We start from the raw sequence: 26,119 nt of genomic DNA, 5'->3' as shown, positions 1-26,119 counted from the left end.
TGCACAGTTATTGACAGAGTGATCCTATAGCAGTGCACACCTTAGATGAGAAGACGTTACAATCATCTATAATGAAAATCACTGGACAGTAGAACTAAATACATGTTATTCAGTGCTGTATACTTCTCATGTTCTTCTGCTGCCACGCTTCTAATATATAGTCCAATAAATTTTGGAGGCAAATATGAAAGAACTCCAGCCTATATCAAAACCACACATTAATAATGCAATACTGCATTATACAATAAAATAATATTTTGCATAATCAGTGCCACTTAAGGTAAATTTGGTTATAATGCTGATGTTCGTAAAGGTTGAAATACATTTTGCAGTTTGTTTTCTACATTTTCTTGTAGATTCCATGTGTTGAAACGGGTTTCTTTATGTCTCACCTTGTACATCACTGAGGTTTAAAAAGAGTGCAATTCCACCCTCCAGACACACGAATAATTATTTTTACTCTCCAAATAATTGTGATTGATTTCACACACAATGGACAGGAGTGTGGGTATAATAATTATACAGTAAGGTCCATAATTTCTTGGACAAACATAATTTTTGTAGTTTTGCCTCTTCACACCGTCACAGCGGCGTCTAAATCAATCAATAAAGGCTCTCAGCTTTAATTCAAGTTGTTTTTTAAAGTTTTGCGTGAACTGTTTACGAATTACAGCTATTTTTATACACAGTCCCCATTTTTAGAGGGTGAAAATTAATTGGACAGTTGACTGACGAGCTGTTTCTTTGCCAGGTGAGGCCTGTTCACCTGTTATTTAAAGACAAAGGAAACAAACATGATATCAGTAGTTAATTTAAAGTTTTGTATCGTAGGTTACTGTAATTGTAAATCTGAAGCTCAAGTGAGGGACATCATCATTAGGCTGAAAAACAAACCTTTCAGAGAGACCAAATCAACAGTTAGCTATGTTCTTAAAACGAATGATTGGATTGGCCAACAAGGGTACAAACCATTGGTTACACTCAAGAACAAGAAGGCTAGATTAGGCTTTGCCAGAAAACCACTAGAGCCTGCACAGTTCCAGAAAACAACCTTTAATCACTTAAATCCAAGGTTAACTTGAACGTGAGATCTGATCTCAACCTAAGGGAGCATCCTTTTCAGTTATGAAATACAAAGAATGCAGAGAGATGCACAAACTGAATAAAACATAAATAAATGGCACAGACTAGACTTCAGGCAGTCACCGAATCCAGATGAGTTTCATCTAAGTGCTAAAAACAATCATTAAAATGATGATAGTGTGTGCAATTACTGATATCCTATGAAAAAACTAGGGTCTAAAAATGGCTGTAATTTCTCAACAGCTAATGTAAAACTTTTGTTGCAGAGAAAGTCTGCACTTCAATCACATATTATAACAGTTAATGGGGAAACTTTCTCTAAAATCCCTTGAATTAAAACTGGAAACTTCTATTGTGTGATTTAAAATGCACTGTGATAGAGTACAGAGGCAAAACAACTACTATCATATTACCACTAGTGGTAAAAAAATAAAAAAAAACCCTCCTTTGCAGTATTTATTCTCCTTTGTTACCCGTTTAGAATATTCTGTTGTGCTTTAGCTTCACTGTAGACTTTATCAGGTTTATTTAAGCTGGATGTTACCTTTTTTTGCTGGCACATAACATCCTCTGTAAGTATTGTTTAAAAAGCAAACAAACATCCAATACAGTTTTATTTAAAACTGACTACGTTACACATAGTTAAGTGTGTTAACTATTTAATGTACAGCTTAGAGTTAAAATCACATATCTACAATAAAATGCACATATAGCATATAGAGCCAGATGAAACAACTTCTTGTTCTCCAGGTGTGTGTGTATGTGTGTGTGTGTCTCTATGTGTGTGTTGGCACAGGAAAATCTTTGTTACCTGTAAGAACCTGTCTTAAAGGCACATTTTAGTTTGATTTCAAGCCACACAGTTTAATCAAGCCACAAAAACTATTCTTCTGTGTATTGCACAGTCCCAAGCCTGGTTAGAGGAGGATTCTTACATCATAATGTAATCATAATATCCAGGACATTGTAGTGCAGGATGTGGAGAACACTGTTTTGATTCATCTGACTCCAAAGAAAATACACTTTGAACAGTACAAAGTGAATAGCATAGCTAATATTACATTAATAGATCAGAGATAATAGGAATACACATGCAAGGAAGAAAATGGGTGATGTGCTGTAAATTATTAGGATAAAATCAATCAAATTCAGGTATTTGGTGGCAGAAATATATAGTGAACTTTTTTTTCTACTTGGCCGTAACTATGCTGTAAATATCCATGAAAGATTAGTTAATGAGAATAAATAGTTAAGGAATATTTTCTGCCAGCTCAGATACACTCTACTGCTTCTTTGACTGGTAGTAAGGCAGGGGGTGGGGCGAGAGAGAGGTAAAGCCTTCATATCTCCACAGTTTGCGGTAATGTTGGGTCACTTGTAGCCCAGCAGCATCACACACACACTCAAAATCATCATGGCAATACAGCATCAGAGGAGGATCATTGTGTAACATGAATTGGCATCTGCGTCTCTTATTGAGTTCATGATGGTTTATTTGTCATATCATACATCATTGTTGCAGGCGGCAGCTGCTCGGTTTACATCCATCGTAACTGTTTCATACATCACAAACTGATAATTTGGATCCTCAATCAATCTTTTTCTGGTCAGTTTGCTAACAGTGCTGTCTGATTCAGTGCATTTATTGCTCGTAACACAATGCCACTGACTAACCCTTTTTTTCTTAGTGTCTGCTTCCTGAAAGGCAAAAGTTCCATTTGGATTAAGTCCTTCCACAAGGTGCTCTCTGGCTCTGCTTAAATTACCAGTCTTGTTCCTGATAACGCCGGAGCTGTGAGCACACCACATAACAGTGTGTGTAGTTAAATCTAGAGCCACAAAAGGTAGTTACAACGATAGACGCCCAGTCATTGGCTTTCCAGTGATGGCTGATTTCCAAGGGTTTGTGCTTCACATCAACAGTCATCTAATACACAGACAACAGAGTAATAAAGCTACAGAGTTATGAACACCACTCACTTGACTGGCGTTATACATGAAAGTTTCACGAAAAAAAGGTTCCCAGTATTTATAGTACCTACAAATCATAACCGAAATATTTAAATAACACGCTCTGTGTTATTTAAACGAGAAAGGAAGTAGACTGACACGAAGGTTCGAAGAAAAGTTGTGTACATGAGGAGTAAGATGAGTAAATATAGAGTTTATTATACTTGATCATTTATACATCACAAACTGTTATTTGTGACTTATTACATATTCTGTAATCATAATAATAATCATAATAATCGTAATAATAATAGGTTACAATGGTAAAATTTTACAATGCATTTCTAATATAAATCAACTGAATGGGGCTGAGGTGCAGTGAGTTGTAGATGTATTGAGGCAAAGTCTCTTGCACCTAATAAAGTCTGCCATCCATGTTGTACTCAAAGACACTTGACGGTCCACCTAGATAGAAAGTCCAAATTCCTTGTGGTGTAAGAACGGATGAAGAAAGATTTTTTTTTGTATTTTAAATTTATATATCTATATTTATATGTATATATGACATGTTTCACATGAGCAATGTAGAATTTCTTCATGGCATTTGATTGTGGGTATTTACAAATTTCTGTCAAGTTTAGGAATGTCACCAGCAAGCCTTTTAAACTCACAGCATTTTCAATAGAGAATAGATTACTATCACAGGGGATTGTGCTGATGAATCTTTAAGACATTGTGATGAAAACAACTGAACTATTAGGAAAGGCAAAAGAAATTCAGATTGTTTCTGTTGGAGTGAATTCAACTGAAAACAGGGCCAGCTTTTATGGGGACAATTTCTGCAGCAACTATATAAAGAAATGGAAATATGACTGAAAATGAAATATAACAGTACAATCAACTGCCTTTTTTTGCCTTCTGACTTCTTTTTTTTTTTACCCTCACTGTCTTAAAAAAAGCCTAAAGTCAACAAAACCATGTAATTCAGGAGTCTTAAAACAGCATATATACAAATCATCAAGTTCCTCTCGTGTTTCAAAGGTGGGTAAGCACACATGTCTAATTAAAGACAATTTAAAGCCCCATAGTAGCAAAAGGCAACATTCAACACTAGTCTAGTGTTTTAATTCATGTCAACAATCAGCTCATTAAAAGTGGAGCAGATGTCTAAAAGGCTCTTCCGTTAAAACGTGACTGCTATAAGGTCACTCAATACAGCATTGGTTAGATGCTGGAGGCATAACACTGATAAACGCTGCTACACATACAAATCCACATGCGTTTGTTGTTGCTTTTTTTTAACTAGACTGATTGATGTACATCAATACTAGCACAGCAGTACCACATGACTCATCGCAACACAGTTCAGATTCCTCTTTTTGAACACGTTTATCCTCACGTATTGTATACTCGATAACATAAACAAATCTACTGAATGAAACATGAGTAAATTAACATGGATGCCTTGACATGGCAGTTAAACCTGAGTTGTGTTTTGGAAGTGGTCTCTTTTGTTTCTGATGATAGTATTCTATTTCTATTCAGGCATTGATAAACTGTACTACGCATTTTGTGAGCATACACTCAAGAGCCTTTCTCTGTTAAAATGATTTCACAGTTTGCTGTCAAGTACCCAGATGTTCCACCCCATCCCCAACCCCTGCTTTATGTTGTCAACAAGCAAACTCCTCAAAGTTGCCTATAGTCGGGTGACGAGGTAACATGTTCGGGGTGAATCCGAGACTGTCCGAGTGACTCCGGAGGGTGTCACAGGTGCTCTGCAAGAAACAGAGAGGAGGGGAGGAGGGGAGACGAGTTCAACCGGGTTAAGGGAGGAGCGATGCAGGGAGCGATGATGATGCCGATGATGGAGGAAATAAATGAGCCGCAGGTAAAAAGAGAGCAGCCAATACAATCGTAGAGGGATGCAGAGGGGAGAAAAAACAAACAATGTAACAAGGAGAAATTGATCAAAAACAGGAAAAAATGGGGGAATGATTGTGAATGAAAGGATAATGAATGACAGAAACATATGTGCACAATGATGAGGCAAAGAGTACAACAGATTCAGGGGTTTCGACATCAGCCACATTGCATATGTTTCATATGTAATGAGAAGATAAATTGAGGGGGTAAGATGATGGGGTAAGATGAATGAAAGGAGGGAGAAGAGAAAGAAAACAGCAGATTTTTAGTCCTGGTTCTACACTAGCATGTGTAATTCTGATAGTTATGCAAGTAGTAACATCCACATATGTCTGCATTTTTCGTCATGTACAAAGGCCCTTATTCAGCAGATAACTGCAGATATGTGGATAACAAACACCGGTAGTCCCATCGACAAAGAACCTATCTTTGTGCAAACTCACTGCATGCAGGCCTGCGATAACATCACAAAGTAATGCATCTAGTGATGTTATCTGGCTCGGACCTTCCAATGCATTGCCTCTAAATAGACCTTAGTGCTGCAGGGAAACAAATAGATCTCATGTTGTTCAGAGTTTTGTGCAATTCAATAAATATGTGATATGCTTTCACAGGAGTACACTTTATCCTACGAGGAGAAAAAAAGCATCATTATTCGGTGGAAGGAACAAGTTTTGCAGAGAATAAGATCTTTATGCACTTGGAGAATCCAACCAACTTCAGCCTTCCTTCGGCCCAGCACCCTTCTGTCAAAGCAGACAACAACTAACCTGTTCTTACACGGCGGCAGATATTAAAAGTGCTCGCTACGGCTGGATAATCACCCCTCTCTTTTGTTGACTGCCAACCAAATCATTTGTAACCATGGAGAAAATGATGAATGTGATGATCTCAAGTATGTATGAAAGAGAGGGACAGCATGGGAGGGAGCATCTATTATCAATGGGATGTGCTACCTGGGGGCATGATTAGGCGTGACACCAGGGCTGGTTGGGTTCTCTGGAAACTCCTGGAATAGACATGATGAAAAGAAAGATGGGTGAGGGTGACTGAAATGAAAATAAAATACAATGTAAATGCTATCAGTTAAACTCCCAAGGGAACACGATGATATCATTAAAGCACTGAAGGAAGATGATCGTTCAAAATGAAATATGAGGGGGTTTCTTAATGAGCAGGGAAGGCTAAAGTCAGTGTCACCCAGAAGGATGTCTCTTGAACAATTAAAGCACTTCATTAACAGATTGTCTGAGTGGAGATGTGACAGTGAACTAGTTGAAAAAATATAATTAAATGTGAGAAAAAAGAAGTACAGAGGATGGTTTATTGTAACGAGGTGAACACATGACATGAATGGAGCAGAGTGCAGAAGAGAAAACACTATAAAAGCTTGAGTGCAGCCCACTAAATGAAAGCTTTCTTTCCTGCTGTTTTAGTATTTTTCTTAATAAAAAAACGACTAAACGAATCTCCTGATTGATATTTTTGTTTAAAATCTATAAACCTCCACTTTTGTAAAAGACATTAAACATATTTTTGATCGTTTCCTCTACAACAGCTAACAAACTCAATACTGACCCAAGCATGCAAGAGCACAGCCCTCATGCAGAAACAAAACCACAACTTTCAAACAGATTTGAAGACAGAATTGGCCACAACTTATTTTGCATGCTGTCTTTTTACCTCTAATAATGTATGACAGAGAGCACAGCTTTCATTTCCAGCATGAAGCCAAGGAATGCAAATTGGCAGATTGAATAAACTCAGGGACAAAAGGCAATTTCTGCACTTAACAAAAATCTGCTTAAATGCTTTTCATTATGACAGCACCAGAAAAGAAGAGATGTTGCAGGTAGGTATCTGATTTCATTAGCTAAAATACATAAACAACAGGTCCCTACCGTAACTAGGTAGTGTTTTTAAATGTTTTATATAATCGTTTTTAAGGGGCTGTTTTAAAAATTCCATTATCTAGGAAACCTGTTGAGCTAGCTCCTTCAAATTCTTTTAGTGCAACTACCTCTGTGAAGGTCGACTCTCTGTAGCTCAAGTTAACAGAAAGATAGATCCTTTATAATATTTGGATGCCCAATCTCTGACTGCATATTTTGAGGCCTGTAAAAACATTGTTTTGCAGGTAGGGGACAGATATTTTAGTTATGGCTTCTCTCATATACAGACAGAGCACATAAGATTATGCAGCACAGTCCAAATCAGATAAAGGGTTCCACACATATTAAAGCTTAAACATGGAAAAAACGCAATTTCACCAAAATTCATTGTAATATTTCCAAGACATGAACCAAAATCAGCCTCACATCTGGAAAACTGTAGTTTCTACCAGTCTCCGAAACTGCTGTCACAGATCAGGCATCCAGATATTTTAGGGACTTCAAGCACCCATCACTCAAGTTTACCTGAGCTACAGCCCTGAGATTCCACATTGAAAGTATCTGATATTTGCCTTAAAAATATCAAAGAACCTAGCTCAAGTAGCTTTATAGATAATGGAATTCTAAATATAAAGAAAAAATGATGATACTAAAAAATGTACACTATTTATACTCTTATACCAAGCTCTATTTTCAGTGAACGTTGAGTTTGAGAAAATGTGGATTTTTAAAAAATATTTTTGGCTACCATACTGCAAGCAGAAATATATCCGGTCAGCTAAAGTAGAAAGGTTGATACATTACATTTACTACTACTTTTGATTGTATATACTTTTCAGACAAGTTAATTTAACATGCAGTTCTCCTAAAGACTTCAACAATTTACTGAAGAAGCTTCCTGGCTATCAAAGAGGTAAAACTTAAACCAGTCCTGAGGTGTGCACTACAAAGTGAGACCCATGGCTTAGGGAGCTATGTCGAGCTAAAAGTCAGAGTTTTCTATGTCAAGTAGCTTTTTTTTTTACCTGCCTAAATCACCGTGGTAACATGGATAACAGCAGATTCTGAGTTTTCTTGGTTTAAAATATTTAGGCTGGCTGAGGAGCGTGTTTTAAGTGAACCGCATCTGCTGGTAAAATATATTTCATATGTGCAACTTGTTTAGCTAACATCACAAATGAAAGTGTAAAGTTGCTGCGATGCAAACTGTGCATCCCTTTGTCACTTGAATTTCCATGTTGCTGAAAGAGAAATAACGTTTTACAGGTGATCCTAATCTGCTGCTAAATCTCGTTTACAATGCTGGAACTGCAGCTGCAACACACCAAGAATACCTGTTCAGTCAATAAAGTTAATTTCACTTTGATCTATTGACAAACTAAAGCACTGAAGTCTCCTTTATTAGGCGTGGGACAGAAACCTTTAATGTTTAAACGTGTCTAGTTTAAAGCTTCAGAGCTCTAATGTGCTGCGGTCGCATTAGAAACAAACAGCAGCTGTTTATTTCAGTGGTAAAATGTTTATTTTATTGCTTTGTGCGTTAAATCACCAGTTTAACGATTTTCTGCAGCATTAGTCTTTTGTCTTATTTGCGACAGTGTTGCATTTTACTGTTATATTTTTATGTTCTTTATAGATATTTACCACTATATTATCATCATCATCATCTATTAACATCTCTGACAGGAGTAGGCAGCACTCATAGGGATCATTTTGTGTGCACAAAGACTCGCTTGCCGTGTCAAACACCCCTTTTTATTTGAGGACACACAGAATGGTGCAGAATGCTCAGGTTAACAGAGAAAGCTGATAATCACTGGCGTTTTAAGTTCTGTCAAGCCAGCAAACACAAAGAAAGCTGGACTTTGTTGTATTTATACCTCTACCTTTTTAAAACTCTTTCAGAGTGGCATTACGCACAATATGATCAATAAAATCTATTTATAGCTTGACAGAAGGTATTTAGCACTTGTCAAATGCACTGATATTTTCACAGCGAGTGTTGGGAAGTAGTAAAGTACATGCAGTTAAACTATGTTATGCAATAATTTGTTGATTCAAGAATTTTGTTTAGATAAATATGAAAACCACCCACTATTTGCATGGGTGTAACTGTAGTGATTAAAATCTATCTTTCTATATGTTATAAGCCTTGATTTAACATTATGTCCTGAACAACAGCTCATTGCTAATCCTAAAACGATGTGTGTATGTTATTAATCATTTCCTAACTTGCATAACAGGAGGAGTGGAGATGCCTCTGGATGCAGCGTGCTAAACCACAGGGTTTGATGAAAATGCTGTTATTTAGGGCATGACTGAAACGCCTCGCAGTACTACAGTTTCCATTGCTTTGTTTTTACCATGTTAATGAAATCTCTTTAGAATTTTGGTGGTAAAACCCGGATAACAATAACAGCTCTGTAATAGTACAAAAGAGGGTGACGCTGAGAAGCTACTATATAGTGTGGAAATACTGAAAATTGGGTTAGTGTGTGGGATAAAATGAGATAACCTCTGACAATAAACAGAGTTTATGAGTCATGAATAAAATCCAATAAAACCAGGTCAAACTCTTTACTTCTACTTCTCCATGCACTGAGATTTAAGCGCACTAAGTGGCAAAACACTTGGGGAAAAAGCTTAAAAAGAAAAGGGGCACAAAGTCAATTTGTTCTTTTGGAATACTTATGTGCATCCCAGATTTTTTGTCATTACACGGAATAATTTATGCTGCTTCTCATCATGTAAAGAAAGTACTGTATGCGTCTAATACTACTCTAATTATGCATTCCCACTGTGCAGTAAAAATATGTGCGTATGATTAATGATTGTGTTTTCTAGAAAAATATTTTGTTTCTGCAGGGCTAATTGAAACTAATGATGGCATAATGCCTTTGCTTTCTCTCTGGTGCTGTTCATTAAAAGCATTTCAAGTGTGAGCAGATATTTTGATGTTGCTGTGACCATTGTTCCTGAGCTTATTTTGTACATCACATTCACTTCACTCAATCAAGTGTATTCTTAGGGACTAAAAAATTACCAGGTTGTCGCTCTGACAGCGCTGTGGCCGTTTCTTGCGAATGAAGTAACCCAAAAGCTTATCTTTAAACACCTAAAAAACATCAGAAAAGCATTATTTACAGATTCACACATCCAATAGTTTGCTTTCTTGGGGAGTGAAGAGGATCAATACTGAGGCTGACAGCATCTATAAAGATGAAGCATCGTATCTTGCACAAAAAAATTGCATAAAAGCTTGAAGTCTAAGATGTTTAGGTTAAGAATACTTTTGGGTATATTTTGAGTAGAATTATTTCCAATTTAACATTTTAACCCATACATACTGTTCACATCACATATGATGTGTTTCTGATAAACAAACATTTTATGTCTTTTCCTAAAGAGACCAAAATACACCAAAATGAAAATATCTTTTATACTGTTTTACATTTGTGCTCCGGGTCAAATCTGACCAGAATCTCTGCAGTTTAACTACATTTATTACATTATCCATGTTTGTAGTATCGTAACCTTACATTTGCTTGCCTTGAAGCAATTGTCGTTGTGACCTGGTGCTATATAAATAAAACTGAACTGAATTAAATCGAATCTACTGAGTTGGATCCACCAGCATGGGTCAAATATAGGAAAATGGTTGTTTTAGAAACCTGTGAAATTGTACATGACATTTCTTTGTGGGCACTGGTGACAGAGTTCAATGGGAACCTTGTCACTGTCATGAGAATTGTCTGTGTTTCTACAACATATACTGGGGAACCCAGAGAGACGGGTACTTTCTGGTCTCTGAGGGAATCCTGAAGGTCTCTGAACAGTCATGGGGGAATTTCAAAGTAGTAAATAGTAAAACTGCACCGGAGTGACAATATATTGGAACAGCGGTCATACAGGGGTCAGAGTGTGCCCTAACACAGACATTAAATCTGTAAAAGAGTGGATGTGGTTTGCACTGTCACCTCACAGCAAGAAGATTGTTGTGAGGTGAGATTGTCTATGTGGACTGTTGGATTTTAAATAGATCTGTAGTTTGTTATAAACACTTATTATGAGACCATTCTTGACCCAGACCATACTGTGCAGGCAGCTAATATGAACAGCATGTAAAGGTTAAGTAGCAGACACTTTATGCTTTATGCTAAGCTCTCCAGACTCCACAAGAAAGCCATAAGTTCTCTACTACTGAATTAAAAAATGTAAAGGTTACTAAAAATGAATTTAATGTGATCTAAAAACAGAAGAATTCATTTAGTTATTGCTTAGAAATCTTTAACAAAGATCATGACTTTACCTCATATAGGTAGTCGAATATTTCTAGTATTGTAAGAACACTGGCTCCAATAAATAGCCCCATCTGGCCTCCAATGTCACCTACAGAGGGAGAGATTAACAGATACGGGTAATTAAACAATGGTGCGTGAAACCATTCCCCCTTGCTGTCACATTGAATTCTGTATCTCTTTGAGGAATCTGAGCGTAATTGTCAAAACTGTCCAACCAGCCCCAACTTCACAAACGCAGCTGCCCTTGCAAGAGCATCAGATTATGAAAGCATGCTCAGCCTGTTTCACGAGTTCAAAGAGGGAACCTCAAAGCACCAGGGATGAACACAATATGCGAAATATGCGGCGGGGGGGGGGGGGGGGGGGGGGGGGGGGGGGAGATGCCCGCCGAGGGTGCTGATTCTGAGGTCAGATTTATTTATTTATTTTTTCTCACAGTAAATATGAAACTGCAAGAATCTTACCGAGAAGTCCAGCAATTTCATAGGCCTTCTTCTGCTCAATCTTCTCATAATTCAGAGCTTCAAAGAAGATGTCCAACACCAGAATATTTTCTCTGGAGAGAGGACACACACGAGCACATCCATCAGATTTCCCCCAGGGCCATTTTCCCAACAGAACGAATGATAACTCACATCTCCTGCGTAACTATCATTCATTATTGTTACATTGAAGGTGAACGATGGAGACTCAGACCATGCTATACCACAGTACATCCATCCATCAACAGGAAAAGGAAAAAGAGGCCTTTATCTAAATAACTAGCTAATAATACTTACCCAATATATTGCTCAGTTTTGTTGAATTTCTTAGCCAGATATTTAGCAGATGCCTTACTGGGGATCTTAACCATGGACAGCTCCTTGCCATAGCGAGTCATGTTGCAGGGGGTCTGACAGACACAGTAATTGTTGTCTTTCTCTACCAAAAAGTCTGTGGATGATCAAAGTCATTTCAATTCATATTTCATTCATATTGCGATCACAATCAAACAAACCTGTATCCAGAGGCCCTGCTAAAAATATCCCACACAACGCACAACAGAGCTACATTCGCTGCCATCGTTCACTTTCCATGAAAGCAAATAATGACTGAAGCCATAAAACAGAGGAAGGGGGGAAAAAACTCAGCAGGATTTATTTGATATCAGCGAAGCACAGACACATCACAAATCTTCCTAATGGGATTTTTAAACAATGATTTTTACTTTATTGCTTTTGTTTCAGCACAATCTGGAATTAAAGTAATTTGAAGTTAAGGTTCACACAAGTAGTATCTACAGGATACAACAAGCTTGTGGCACCGCTGTTAATGCAAATACCTCACACTAATATTTTACACTTAATCCAATAAAAAAAAAGTGTGTGCGCTCACCTAAAGCTGGATCAGCACAATCTTTGTACTGCTCAGGTGTGCAAACGGCTGTGTTTCCTGTTTGAACCAACATAAAAGTGAAAATGATTACTTATTTATAAATGCAACACGAGGGCACAGAGATTTATGGGGTTTTTTATTGGTCAAGTAACTCTCAGTTCATACCCGGCATGTGAACCATCCTGCAGTTACAGTTCTCCAGAAGGTACCGTGTTTCACAGTCGATGCGACATGCAGTGATGCTGTACGTGGAGAAGTAATCAGAGTCTATGGGAGTAGACTTGCAATCTCCCCAAGGTGGTGGGAGGTACTGAAGCTGAAAGAGTGAGCAGCACATGTTTTGCCCTCAGTGCATCAGCACACAGGATTACATCAAATACCATAATGCAAGCCCGGTGTAGCAGAATTTCAAAAAGGGAGACAACAAGCTGACAGAACCCAACACAAATGTCTTAAACATAAAAAAGAAAAGAAAATACAGAAGCACTTGAATGAAAATGTGCACTCAGACAATACTGGCATAAAACGTCCAGTCGGAACAACATCATCGCTCATGTGTAGCAGCAAGCAGACATCATGCATAACGTTACTGATGCAGGTCTAGGCCCCGGTAGAAAGCAGAGTACCATGGGGATAGAGACAAGCTTACGAGAAATCTGTAAAATATGTAGATACAGACAGGACACCACAATCAATGGACAAATTTACCAACCTTGAGAACGGAACTGAAAACAATCAACGGTTTACTGGAGGATTCATTGAATTTAAAAGACAACATACGGAGCTTTTTTTTAAAGAAAAAAATCTTATGGTAATAAGTAGTATATAACGGTAGGTTAACCTAAATGAATAATCCAGTCAATGAAAGCTTTCTAAAGAGGTTTTACTGTTGATTAACAACCTATATTTTCTCATTGATGCCCGTGAGAGTTTATTACACAACTACCCTGAATATCCCTATGAATTTAGCAATCAGGAGGAGATGTAGTGTACACTCAGTTTGCGGTCTCATTAGTGGTAGAACTCTCATTATAAGGTGAGAGCAGGTCATTACATTTATGAATAACTCTGAGAATTCTAAATGAATCCATTAGGGAAGAATATTTAACAAGTGAATTTTAAGGACCCAATTCACACTTAACATTAGACTTGGAGCTGCAGCAGCGTGCCCCATTTTGTGTGAGATCTGCTTCGACGTTAAAGGGACTTCCTCTGTGGTGTGCTGCACAGCGTGGCCTCTAACCACCAACAAGACTTCCAGCCCCCCTTTTAAGTGTCTTGTTTTCTGCCTGCTACTTATTTTCATGACAAAAATAAGCCAATTATTTATGAAGGGCGGCGATGCTTGGGTAGTTGCGCATTCAGCCGCTAACTGCAGTGGGGAGCAAGCCAACAATCTCTGCCAAAGGCTTCTTCTTGGGAAATTTCTCAGAGAAATTACACCTCCATTGTCACATTAAGGTTCACTGTAATTCCCAATCATTTCCACCAGCTCTAACCAGGTGCTAACTCTGACAATGTAACTGTCATTTAGCCAATACAAAGTGACAGAGATAGAGTGTGATTCGCAGAAGAAGTGGATTTAAACTGGCAAACATGATTAAGCCTTTATTGAACTCCATTTCTAGCCCACAGACTCTCATAAGTGGAGATACACTGGAGATAAAACCCCCAATATAATCAAGACTATAAACTCATGCCAGAGTTCTCATGGGTAATAAAACCTAATGAATCACATTGTCTGGTCCCTGCAGATGAGATTAAGCAGAGGTCCAGTGGATCACCCCGATAACACATATAAGCAAAAACAAAATGCTTACAAAAGCAGATGTGGATGTGAAAGGGTAAAGCCAAACAACAGCTCTGATAAAGACACAGATTTGGATGAATGGCTCAAAGAAATAAAACACCTTTCCAGCTCTTTGCTGGTGAGGACAGAGAGCAGAGATGGCAACAAGGACAGACTGCAGATGCTGTTACATATCGTTGCTTCAGCCACACAGAGGAGGGGGTGGGGGGGATGGTGGGGGCACACATGGGTCCATTCCTTGGAGAGGGCGGGACCAGGAGATGAAAGTGTGGAAGTTAATGAGTATGTACAATACAGTATTTTGTGGCATGCAGCAAGCCCAGTCAGTCATACGCTACCCTCTGCTCTTGGGTGGAAATGAATGTTTGGAAGCCTGGGGCAACCCCGAAGCCCAGCTCGTGGAGGAAAGGAGGCTCTGACTGAGTGTGAAGCTGTACCTTTATGCCGGCCTCATAGGACGTCTCATCTAGGGGTAAGGAGTGAGGGAACACAGCCCACATCATTATCGAAATATAAGAGGAGATAAAGTAAGGCAAGGGGACAGAAAATGACCCCTCCAGACAAACATCCTGTTGTCAGAGTCCCAAGCAGGACTGGTAGGTTGTCATTCAGCCATTCTCTTCTTACTTTCACTCAGTCTTGAGCTACAGATCGCTTCTAACTGTTGGTGGTGGAGTATCGATGTCTCTCTTTGCTCACAAGTCAAAGTCTCTTATTAAAAATTAAACTCCTCCGACAGAAGATTTACAAATGTAAAGCCTCGAAATCACGAGTGCTATTATTCTTATTGCACCGAGAGCAATGTCACTCGTTGGACACTGAGTGAAACGAATGCAGGCCAGAGTTTATAATGACAATCTAATTAAGTCATCACATCGTTTAAGCCATAAACACGTCTTTCAGCTGTCAGTGGTGTGGGCGCTCATGTCATGATTGTAAATGGCAAACCATGCACTTTTGCCTCCTGGAGGAAACTCTGTGATGGTGAGTAACAGAGCAGGTTTTTTTTTTTTTTGGAAATGGCTGAATGATGATACACTCTGAGCACCAACAACATTTGCAGAGAGAAGGAGAGAAAAATGAGAGAAAGATACATTTCTATGCAAGTTCCCAAAAGTTACATTTGTCATCTCTTGTGGTGTCCATGTGTCTGTTTCACGAGACCAACCGTGCCTCAACCATCCCATGTTATTCTGCTAGCACGCTGAAGCTTGTGAGGTGAACGAGCCAATTCAATTTAGGAGCAAAATCATTTAAATTAGGCTTAATTAACTGCTAAAGAAACTAAGTTAAAGCGCTGCTCAGGCGTCCGTTACATCATGACTTCACAAGAACTGATTATACGCTGGAAATTTTTAAGGAGCCTACGGCACAAATACACTTGATCTCAAAGGTAATCACTGCAAAAACCTAAAATCCTCTGTGGCACTGCCGCCATTTTCTTGGGATTTACACTGAGTGCTTCTCTGTTTGTCAGAGGATATTTCCTTATTCTGTCAGTGTTTCTGTTTGAAAATCAAAGACTTTTCTTTGTCTTTGTGAGCTACGCTAGTGTGGACAAAAGCAACAGAGTCTGAATTTGTTCTCCTGGCAGATCACATAAGTGCCGTATTGTTTCATTAGATTTGGATGGAAATTCCATGTGAGCTCAGCGTTATGACCTTGCACACGGGCTTTTCAATCAATTCGGGCTTAACTATAGTTATTGCTTTTCATCCTTCAGTGACGCCAGTGTCGTGGACTCGGTCAACAAACCGGCCACGGGCCATTTTGCTTCTCTTTTTACCGTGTCATCAAATCATAGCACATATTAAAATGTGTCTACAAAACAGCCGTGGGTCATCTTTCTCATCCAATAACGCATGCTTTTTCCATATTACTGGTGTTGGGAGAAAAAATAATGTAACGAGAAGTGCACCAGGCTCCTTTATATGGTCCAAACTGACATAAACAACATTATGACAGTTTTAGTAGATTTCCTTTAAGATATAGTCAGCTTTTAGCTAAATGCCGATCCCAACAGTTAGTCATAAGAAAACATTAAGTCTCTCTTTAAAAACTGTAAAGTGTGGGTTTTTAAAAAGAGTTAATCAGCGATAATGTCCGATGATTAAAGACTGCTGAAGTTGGCTGTGTGGATTAGTCCTCAATGTTTTTTGCTGGCTTCTGTTTTACTCTAGTGTCACTAGAGATGATTTTCAGTGCTGCAAATAAAAACCTGTTGTCCTTTTTCTTTCTCCTGAGCTCCAACTAATGAAGACTCAATATAAAAAAGTAAACTAAACACCCTGAGCTGCTATATATTTTTTGCATGCTGTGCAGTCTAAAGCTTTTTTGGCTCTGATAAGCGCAGTATGCTCATATTCCTGCATGCAATCATTACTCGGCCCTGCTCTATCAGTACTTCTTGGCGGCTATAACTAAGTTTCATTTACTCTAACCCAACTCATCGGCTGTCTATGTAACACATTAGACGCGCATCTCAACACAAAGGTAATACTAAGATCTGGATCTGATTTTGCTCCGCGCTCTGTGACACAGAGGTGATGGACACTGGCTGGCAAGGGTTTTTGAGACGAACACAGGATGAAGCAGAGCAAAAGACGCTGGGGTCGGAGAGGAGGCCGAACGTTAGGTACCAGTTGCTGCTGACATGACACAAACGTTTGAAAACCAGGTGCCACACCAAATCCCAGTTGGTCAATGAAAGGAGGCTCGTCCTGGCTGTGGATCTGAACCTTGATGCCTGCTTCGTAGGAGGTCTCATCTGTGGATACAGCACGCCAGAAAATACAACAACATGTACGGTCATCGACGGAAACCAGTGCTGTTTAGCGATCCAGCAGTCACATTAATCCAGGGTTTCTACCCCTCCGCTTTCATCATATTAATGGAAGCTAATATAAGAAATAAACTCTTGTGTCAGTGTGCCGGTTCAATATCAAACAGATTTAGAACCAGAATTAATTACATGCTATTTATTTTATGAATATATGGTCCCATTATGTTGTGGTCCACCATAAATGAGAAACAATAAGTCAGTAAATGCAGTTTTATTGGGTCTGATGTCAGTTGTAGACCTGGAGAAACATATCAAGATGATAAGTGGTTAACCATGGTAGTGCATCACTTCTTTGTCTGCTTCAGTGTGGTGCAAAAAAATATATAGGCAAAGATTTATAGGTAAAGTGAAAGATGTACAACATTCCTCTGTGGAGCATCCATTTGTCATGGAGATGACAAAATACTGTGGCAGTTGTCAGGACTTCAGGGATAAACCAACAAGCTGATGAGATTTCCACATGGAAATCTGCGCAAATCAGATGTTACTGTAAAAATGCTTCACTGACCTGTCTCGCCCCAAACAGGCAAGTATTCATCCTGCTGAATATCCAACATGATCTCCAAGCCGTTCCCCGTGCCGCCCTTTAACGTGGTCAGCAAAGGGTTGCCATCTAATCCCGAGTTGAAAGTGTAGCATTTTCCATACCGTGTGTAAATCTGTAAGAAAAATAGGACACACACAGAGAAAAATAAGCACAAATAAAAAGTTTGATCCTTTTCACGGTGCAGCAGCACGAGCTATATTACATGCCAGTCTCACATTGTGCAGGGCAGGTAATCATTCCAAAGATTTTGTGATTATCAGAGAAGACAGCGCAGGTCTTAAACAGGCACCTGGCTCTGATTTGAGGAAGTAATGAGTGCTCCTCAGTAGCAGCTGAGTGATTTAGACTGAATTTACTATTTTGCCATCACTTAATGAGAAACATATGAGGGGGAAGAATCTGGACACACAAGCAGACATTTTTGTATTTTGCTTTATAAACTTCTTAATAGACCAAACCTCTGCCAGGAAAGCTTAGCAGGATTTAATGTTTGATGTGCAATCACTATAGTAGATTTTCTTCTATGTTTAAATAATTTAATTTCAGGTTCTGTGCCCCAGAGGGGATTTTTTTCTTTTTCAATTTTATGGCTTTTACCTATAATTGAAAAATTTCTATGTCATCTACCAAGCAAGTAAATATAAATCAGTCAAGAAGAATGAAAATGTAGAATTAAAATCATCGACTCTCCATAGATTTAAACAAACTATAAGCATTTCAAGATGTTCATCATCATGACGTGTGCAGCAACCTGCTGTTTGTGTTCACATCAACGGCTACACATTAAAATGCGATAAGTTATGGCTAAACAAGAGAATCATAGTACGGAAGCCAAAAGGGGACATAGATAAATTAAAATGAGTGTCGATGAAACTTTGGCAGTTGCAAATGTTCTTACTCTCAAAAACATTGCCAATTCAGAAGTATTAATTTAAATTTATGTTATCTAAGTTTCACTCTGTGATGTATAGTTTGCAATCTGTGCTTGTAAACTTTTGAATTACAATATTATTTTATGTAATGATGAATTGAAATCAATCTCAGGTAAAAGTGAAAGCTTACAGACCTTAAAGTCCTGTTTTAATGATCATAGCTGCCCTAATAGACTTCCTTTTCTCATCATCGTAACAAAAATGTGTGCTGCTAGCATGAGATTTTTGATGTGCAGGAAGGACTGAAGTTTGGATTCATTTCTACTGTGGTAAGGTCATAGAAAGAGGGCTGCTGGTTAAAACTCAGCCAGCATGGCAAAGCTGATCTCGAGAGATCAGATTCAGCGTTTCCCCCTCCCTGCTGGCTATATAATGAGGGAGTGCCTATACACATCATACAATTTATGACTGTTTTAAAATATTCATATTTATGTTTAGATCAAATGAGAGCATCAATCATCCATGCCGCAGACCCAATATGAGTTGCTCAAGAGCAACAAACAGATAGCAAAATGTAAATCCTGCATATCGCAAGCCATCAATCTGGCCAAAAACAGAGAATTTGAAGATTTTAAAGCCTCTCCGTTGCTATGAAGCCACCATGGGTAGCTGACCTCTTGCAGCCTGTAAGACTTCCCACTGTAAATGTCTCACATCAGCTGAAGCTGTCACAGTTACATGTTTGATTTTTATGACTTGGATCTAGCTGTTCAGACCCACCTCAGCAAAGGCAGGGAGCTAAATGTGACGCCTGTGACAGGTGAGGGTTTTATATCTGGATGTGTCTTGCCAGGTTTAAAATATTCTCAGTCCCTCTGCATGCAGGCTTACCACTGCAGAAACTTCCCCAGTCGCCCTTGCTAATATTTTCTAATGACGTTATAAGCTACCGGTTTGTGTGCGAATGTATTTACTCAAGATATCACCACGCGGAAGAGCGGGACTATGGTTTGCAAATGTCACCCACTTTCTCGCTTCAGTTATTCAGAGATGAATGGCTGTAATGGATCCACATCTGGTGCGTTTAAATGGGAAACTCAGCTGCATATTTTGACGCATATCCTCCTCGTGCCCAACAGATGTTTAATTAGAGACGCTGAAATTTTAATTTGAACTGATTTATGACGTCTGAATTATTAATGCGCTCAATTTTCGCCCAAATGTTGTCATGTTATAAAGCAAAAACGACATTAGAGGGACTCGGGAAATAGCCAGTCAACATAGCCAAATACGAAACCTTTAAATACAGCAGACACTGAAGCCACATCATTGTGTTTGTGCTGTTGAGTGAATTTTAAGGAGACATGGGTTTTAATGAGGGAACAGCTGTCATGTCTTAAAGGCAAAAAGCAGGAGAGGCTTGTTTTGCAGCTCTGAAACATCAACGACTTAAAAGACCTGGAGAGAATGCCTGCTGTAGCTTTGTCAAATGCTAACATGAATTATTAATACCCCATATAAACAACGCTCACATCCACACCTGGCAAACACCATCTCTCTTTCTGTACATACAGTGCTGAAGTTTTTGTAGGTGCAGGTTTCCCCACGAAACCTGCACTCCAGCAGCATGTCCTCGAGCTGGTGACCGAGCCGACCCATCATCTCCGTGGTGTTGGTGTGATAATTGGGGGGTGGGGTGTAGCTGCTGAAGTCCAGGAGAGTGAGCAGACCCTGCTTGTGATTGTCTTTAAGGATAGACAGGCTCCTCTTTATGACTGTGTGATTATGATACAGGAGGTCCAACCAGTAGCCGCTGTGATACAGGTCATCTTTAGTCAGAGAGGATACCTGGAAAACATTTTTGTTGCAGAAGGTAACGGCTGGGAAGGACATGTTGTGAGCCCAGACCATGTAGATCTTGGTGACAGCGGGGTAGGACATCAAATAGAGGATTCGATTCCAGGACCAGGTGAAGAGGAGACTCAGACAAAGGAAGAAGGCCATGATCCAGATGACCCGCTGCGGTTTCGACTTGTCCGGAGAGAAGACAAACTTCAAACCGTGGATCTTGGTCCTCATTATGAAATCCACCGTGATCTCGTTCCATGTTGCTTTCAGCGAGCTGGACTGTGGGTTCTGAAGAGGGGGCTTCTGGGCATCACTTGATTTGTTTGGCTCCATGGAAACAGATTCGGATGTGGAGTCTTAAACCTTAATTGCGAGTCAAGGAAAGTGCTTTGTTGTCAAGTGCAGTTTCTCAGCTGCCCCCACTAGACTACAATTTACACATTTTCTCGACATGCACCTTAATATGTGTGTAACAGCGCGTGTGTGTATAAAAAAATCCAGGTAGCAGCAACTGGAGTCCTAACATGCAGCTGTCCCACTGTTCAGGCTTGAAAACACTTTGCCATGAAGATATAAACAAAGGAACTGTGCTCCTTGGGGGATGTAAAATTGATTTACATAATGATTCCTTTATGAGAAAAACAGCTGAATCACTCCATATAACAGAAACATCCAGCGTAACTATCCACACTCCTTCGTCAATAGACAAATGGACGTGATAATTGCAGATGTAAGCGACAGCTTCACTCCCAGAGGTAATCACTTTGAAAATTCGGAGAGGCTTACCCCTGTTGCTCAGATCTTTCACTCCTCCATCCCCCCTCTCCAGTGCCAGACAATACTTGCAGATTTCAGTGGTTTCTCTTTTTGTGCAGTAGCTGCCCAGAACCCAACTCCTCCCTTTTTCCACAGATTGAAGAGATGCTTTTTAGTGTGTTGACTTGAAGCCCGCAGAAAGGAATATAAAGCTTGTTGCCCCCCTACTCACTCCCTCTACAGTCGACTGGAGAATGAGGTGGAGCCACTGGATGAAATTGTTTTCCTCCGGTGATGAAGTGCACCTCCAATGGTATAGAGAGGAGGGGGTTGGTGGTGGTATTGATCAAAGTACAAATAATTGTGCTAAAGAAATTCCTCTAGAAAAAAAAAAAGATGAAGTCTGAAGTTCTTTAATATTGAAGCATCGCTCGCTCATGGGTCGATATGTCTATATAATTGAAGACTGAAAGGGAGGCAGCAAGTTGGAGAAAAACAGCTAAATATCCTTTAAAATGTGTTAGAAAAATATGTCACAGTACGATCTGTGATCTTCTTTTGCTCCAGTTTCAAGTTTAATTTCACAAATGCAGAGTAATGAGGGCTGACATCCTGCTGCATGCAGATGTGGCTCTGGCTGATATTAAAGGTGCTTTGCTCCATTTAGTGAGACTATCAGAGGACTGTGTTTGGCAGAAAGTGATACTTTCCCCCCATTATTTTAGCTGGAATAATTTCAATCTGTAATGCGAGTATTGGCTGGGTAACCTGATCAAAGCTGAGGTGACAAATGGTTGTAAAAAATTATTGCGCAAAGTTAAAAATAGAAAGAAAAAATGTTTTATTACTGTGCAGACTTAGACCAGAGGGTGTCATCTGCAGGTTTGGATGGTGGGAGCTAATAAAAAATAATTGGAATGAACTTATTTTAATATAACACAAACGAGTGTAAATGACTCTCGGGCTTCGTAGAGTCTGGGTTTCACTGACTAAATGCCAGAGAGGATCTACCAACTGATTCTGTTAACACAATAATAACATATTCATGTAAATTATTTCAGTATTTGAGGGCATAAACCTGGCTTTTTGCAAAAAGGCTGAGATATTACAAATGAAGAATTCAAGTAACCGATCGGCTATTGTTTAATAATTTAAGCTAATTCCTGAAATTACAGCTGCTGTCCCTCTGCAGTGGACTTAAAGTATCCCACAGTGCCTTGTAATAAGTTGCATGCAACCAGTGGTCACCGTCCAACTGTTGGATACAATCATTAATCTTCCTAGAGATAAATAAAGAGAAGGGCGACAAGAGCAACAGGAGCGCTCAGCAACATAAACTACCATTTATGTTCATTTATTTGGGATAATGTGCATTTCACAGGCAGATTCATGTGCATAGAGATTAGTATTTGGGTAAATGCGAAGCACAGTTGGCTAGCCCTGCCCTGGCTGCTCAAGAATCCAGGAGGTTACCGCATCTGAAGAGATGTATTTACACCAAACAGAAATTTCTCAGGCCTTTTATGTTAATAAAACAAAAACAAAGCAAACTATTACACCTGACACTAAAATGATCCCCTTGATGAGCAGTAAACTGAGATCTGATGTACATATCATGGTCATTTTACTTCATCAGCTCAGAGCATCAGCCCTGAGCTGGGCAACAGTTTGTTTTAACGTTCTGCTTTTTCAGGTTGTAATTTCTAAGGAAGTATAGACAGTCTTTGGACAGCCAACTAAAATCTATCATCTATATAAATATGAAATGATTTCATTGTGATATTAAGAGTATTTTGTCGTCTTTGGGCAGAGCCAGGCTAGCCTCACCTGATCTTTTAGGCTTTATGCTAAGCTAAGCTAACTGGCTCCAGCGTCATACTCAATCGTCAAACAATCCCTGCTTTAGTCCCAGAAGAAGCTAACCTCTTGGGGTTGTGTCAGGAAGGGAATCTGATGTTACTTCAAACACAGCTCCCCACTGTGGGACCCCTTGTGAAGAAGGGAGTAGCTAGATATAGCTTCTAAAACAGCATTTATAAAAAGCACTGACGAGGGCTGCGGATCAGTTACTGTTTTGTTTTTTTAAAGTGGTTACACTTTCCTACAAAGGAGTTCTTTACAACCTCTGTCTTTTCTGGGGAAGGGGCTAAGATAAACAACATAAACACAATTAAAAGAAACTGTTCCACATATTTTTGACACTGCCACCTGGCGGCAGTACAACGCTTCAACATATAGATGATGGTCTGCAAAACCCTGCATCACACCTAAGCAGATAAATGTCAAATTACCCCTGTAAGAGCAAAATGGGCTCAAAATAAATGCTTGCACGTAATCCACAGGAAAGTCTGATATGTCACATTGAATTAGACACATGGCACTTCAAGCAGCCCAGCAGCCATCAAATCTACTTTAAAGTGCCAAGAAACACCACTAATTTATTCGTGGTATCTCTTCTATTTTCACATGTCGTGTTATTAAATTATTGTGCTGTCTGTGGTGATCGCGTCAAGATATTCATCGGAAATTATTCCGTCTTGGTTTGTGCTGTCCTCAAAATCAGTGCTGACAGCAAAGTATACATTAGTGTAAGTGTGATTAGAAAAAAACAAAGCTTCTGACTAGTGCAGGATAAATATAGGTTGTTTATTAATCTTCAAAGAAGCAAAATGTGATTCAAAGAAAGAATTATATAAAAAGAATTTCTACCCAGCCATTTTATTAAAGCCAAATTTACAAATGCATTACAAAAATAAAGCAACACTGTTTCCTCTGTGTTCAAAAGTCGTGATATTAATAGTCTGATAAGATTAATGAATGCCTGGATACTGAAAAACAAAGAATAGAGAAGGTTAAAGCTTCAATACAGTAATAATGGTTACTTTCCCTCTGTGTCCTTTCTAGCTTTCCAGCAGCAAAACAAGTAAATTAATTGGCTGAATTTAGCTCTAACAGCTACTATATGTCATGTCTGCACCAACCATCCTTTTTGCCCTCCAGACACAACAGATGCCCAGTATTGCTTTTCTTTTAGCCTTATATCTGAACCACTTTATTCTATAAAAACAACTGGATAAGCGTTTAATTGGAGAAATAGGGTATCTTTAATAATAATAACTTTAATTAGAATAACTATTTGCATAGTGCTTTTCAAAACGCACAGTTATAAAGTGCTTCACAGTTTGTATAAAACTACACAACTACACAAAGTTTGTGAGCTTCAATCTCAAAATAATCACCTCTGGTTTCAAAATAAGAGCAACCGAGGGGCGAACCCCTGGAATACAAGTCTTACTGGAATTTCACTTGAAGCCAGTACTAGCTAATGGCTAATTTTTATTTGCAGTTTAGCAGAAAACAAGACTGGATGATCTTTGCTGGTCAAGAGTAGTAGCAATTTTTTGAGCAGATATTGCCAAATGATACTTGACAGAAAACTACAGTCAAGTATCATTAGCACAGCAACAGCAGCAGATTCCTTTGTAGCTATTTAGTAGATAATCCAGGAGTAGCATATGGAAAGAAAAGTGAACTGGACCAAGAACTGAGCCTTGGGAGACACCACATATCAGGGGTGCTGAGGAGGACATGTAGTTATAAAAATGAAATTTGAAAAAGAGAAGTGCCAGAGATACTGACCCAGAAACTCTATAATCTGTAAATAAAAATGAAGGGCGAATAAGTCAAGCAATACTCAAATGGAATACTTACCTTTATCTAAGCTCATAAGAATCTCATTAGTAATTTTAAGTATCGCTGTTCCAGTGCTATAATTTTGTTGAAAACCAGACTGGAATTTATCAACATATTGTTACCCTATTTCAAGTAGCTGATGAGCAACAGCTTTCTTGAGGATTTTAGAAATGAACAGCAATTTGTAAATTGGCCTATAATTGTCTAAAACAGTGGGATACAGGGAGGGGTCTTAAAACAGACAAATGGTGACTGCTTTAAAGTATTCTGGCATGCAGCCAGATGATAGAGACTGACTGATAATAAAGCGAAGTGGGGGGGACCTCTAACAAATTTAGGATATGCACATATGAGAAAGTATACTCAGGGAAATCAGGAAGAAATTGAATTATAGAATTGGTTGAGAAACCTGTACAGGTTGGAAGGATCCAGGTTTAATGTGCCCCATCAATATCATAGGGCAACCAACCAACCGACCGACCGACCGACCGACCGACCGACCGACCGACCGACCGACAGACAGACAGACAGACAGACAGACAGATAGATGTCTCACATCGAGCAGACAACATGGCAGGAAAACCAGACTGACATGACGAGCTCTTTTCAGTGACAGCGATCCAGTCAAATTTTGATATTTGATTTGTACTGACACGACACTTGACAACCTCTGTTTCAGACCCAGTAAAGTCATCCAGGCAAAATAAGGAGAACAAGAATACTAATGCTGTATGAGTAGCAGCAGAGTAGGACACCCAACAATACCGTCTTATCTGCCTTGTTTCTCCATTTATTGACCAGCTGTACAGACTTCCTCTATTCTCATCGTCTTTGGAAAGATGCCAATAGATATGAAGCGCATTTAACTAGTAAGTTAATTGCTTGAGCTCATTTATTTTTGGAGGCGTGTGGCAGGCTGCTCCCGTGGTCTCAGAATCATCCCTCGTCAGCAGTTTGAACCAAAACGCAATTTCATTACTCTGATCTCCAGAGGTTACGCACTAGCAATACATGACAATCATCTTTACTCTCTTAACATGTGCTCTCTGTCTGACAGCGGCTATCCATCCTTTTTTCGATGTGGTATTTTCAAACAAAAGTAAACCGTGTACTTAAAAGGGACCTATTATGCTTCTTTCCGGCTAAAACTTTTTTTTATTCTTGGTCTCTACTAGATGGCTTTGCATGACTCACAGTTTGAAAATCTTATTTCATTTTTCATTCA

The 26,119-nt window shown here is 39.1% G+C and overlaps 1 protein-coding gene across 4 annotated transcripts in view; it reads right to left on the bottom strand.

Moving 5' to 3' along the window:
* Positions 1–1,531: 1,531 nt before the first annotated feature.
* The window catches only part of asic1c (acid-sensing (proton-gated) ion channel 1c), a 113,053-nt gene continuing 88,465 nt past the window's right edge, over positions 1,532–26,119 (bottom strand). For 2 of the 4 annotated variants that reach the window (XM_080862157.1, XM_080862158.1), the window contains exons 2-11: positions 17,687–17,837; positions 16,976–17,103; positions 12,692–12,842; positions 12,527–12,583; positions 11,932–12,085; positions 11,617–11,708; positions 11,161–11,240; positions 9,895–9,966; positions 5,916–5,968; positions 1,532–4,811 (exon numbers count right to left, since the gene is read on the bottom strand). In XM_080862157.1, the coding sequence (XP_080718283.1) occupies positions 4,733–4,811; positions 5,916–5,968; positions 9,895–9,966; positions 11,161–11,240; positions 11,617–11,708; positions 11,932–12,085; positions 12,527–12,583; positions 12,692–12,842; positions 16,976–17,103; positions 17,687–17,837 (1,017 nt within the window). In that variant the 3' untranslated portion in view covers positions 1,532–4,732. Of the gene's footprint in view, positions 4,812–5,915; positions 5,969–9,894; positions 9,967–11,160; positions 11,241–11,616; positions 11,709–11,931; positions 12,086–12,526; positions 12,584–12,691; positions 12,843–16,975; positions 17,104–17,686; positions 17,838–20,169; positions 21,387–26,119 lie in introns of those variants that run through there. The other 2 variants (XM_080862155.1, XM_080862156.1) reach the window with 2 other exon arrangements.

The sequence above is a fragment of the Rhamphochromis sp. 'chilingali' genome, assembly GCF_963969265.1.
Source record: "Rhamphochromis sp. 'chilingali' genome assembly, chromosome: 16".
NCBI classification, from domain to species: Eukaryota; Metazoa; Chordata; class Actinopteri; order Cichliformes; family Cichlidae; genus Rhamphochromis; species Rhamphochromis sp. 'chilingali'.
Note: the sequence above shows the minus strand (reverse complement) of the source record. Positions and strands in the feature narration are given on the sequence as shown.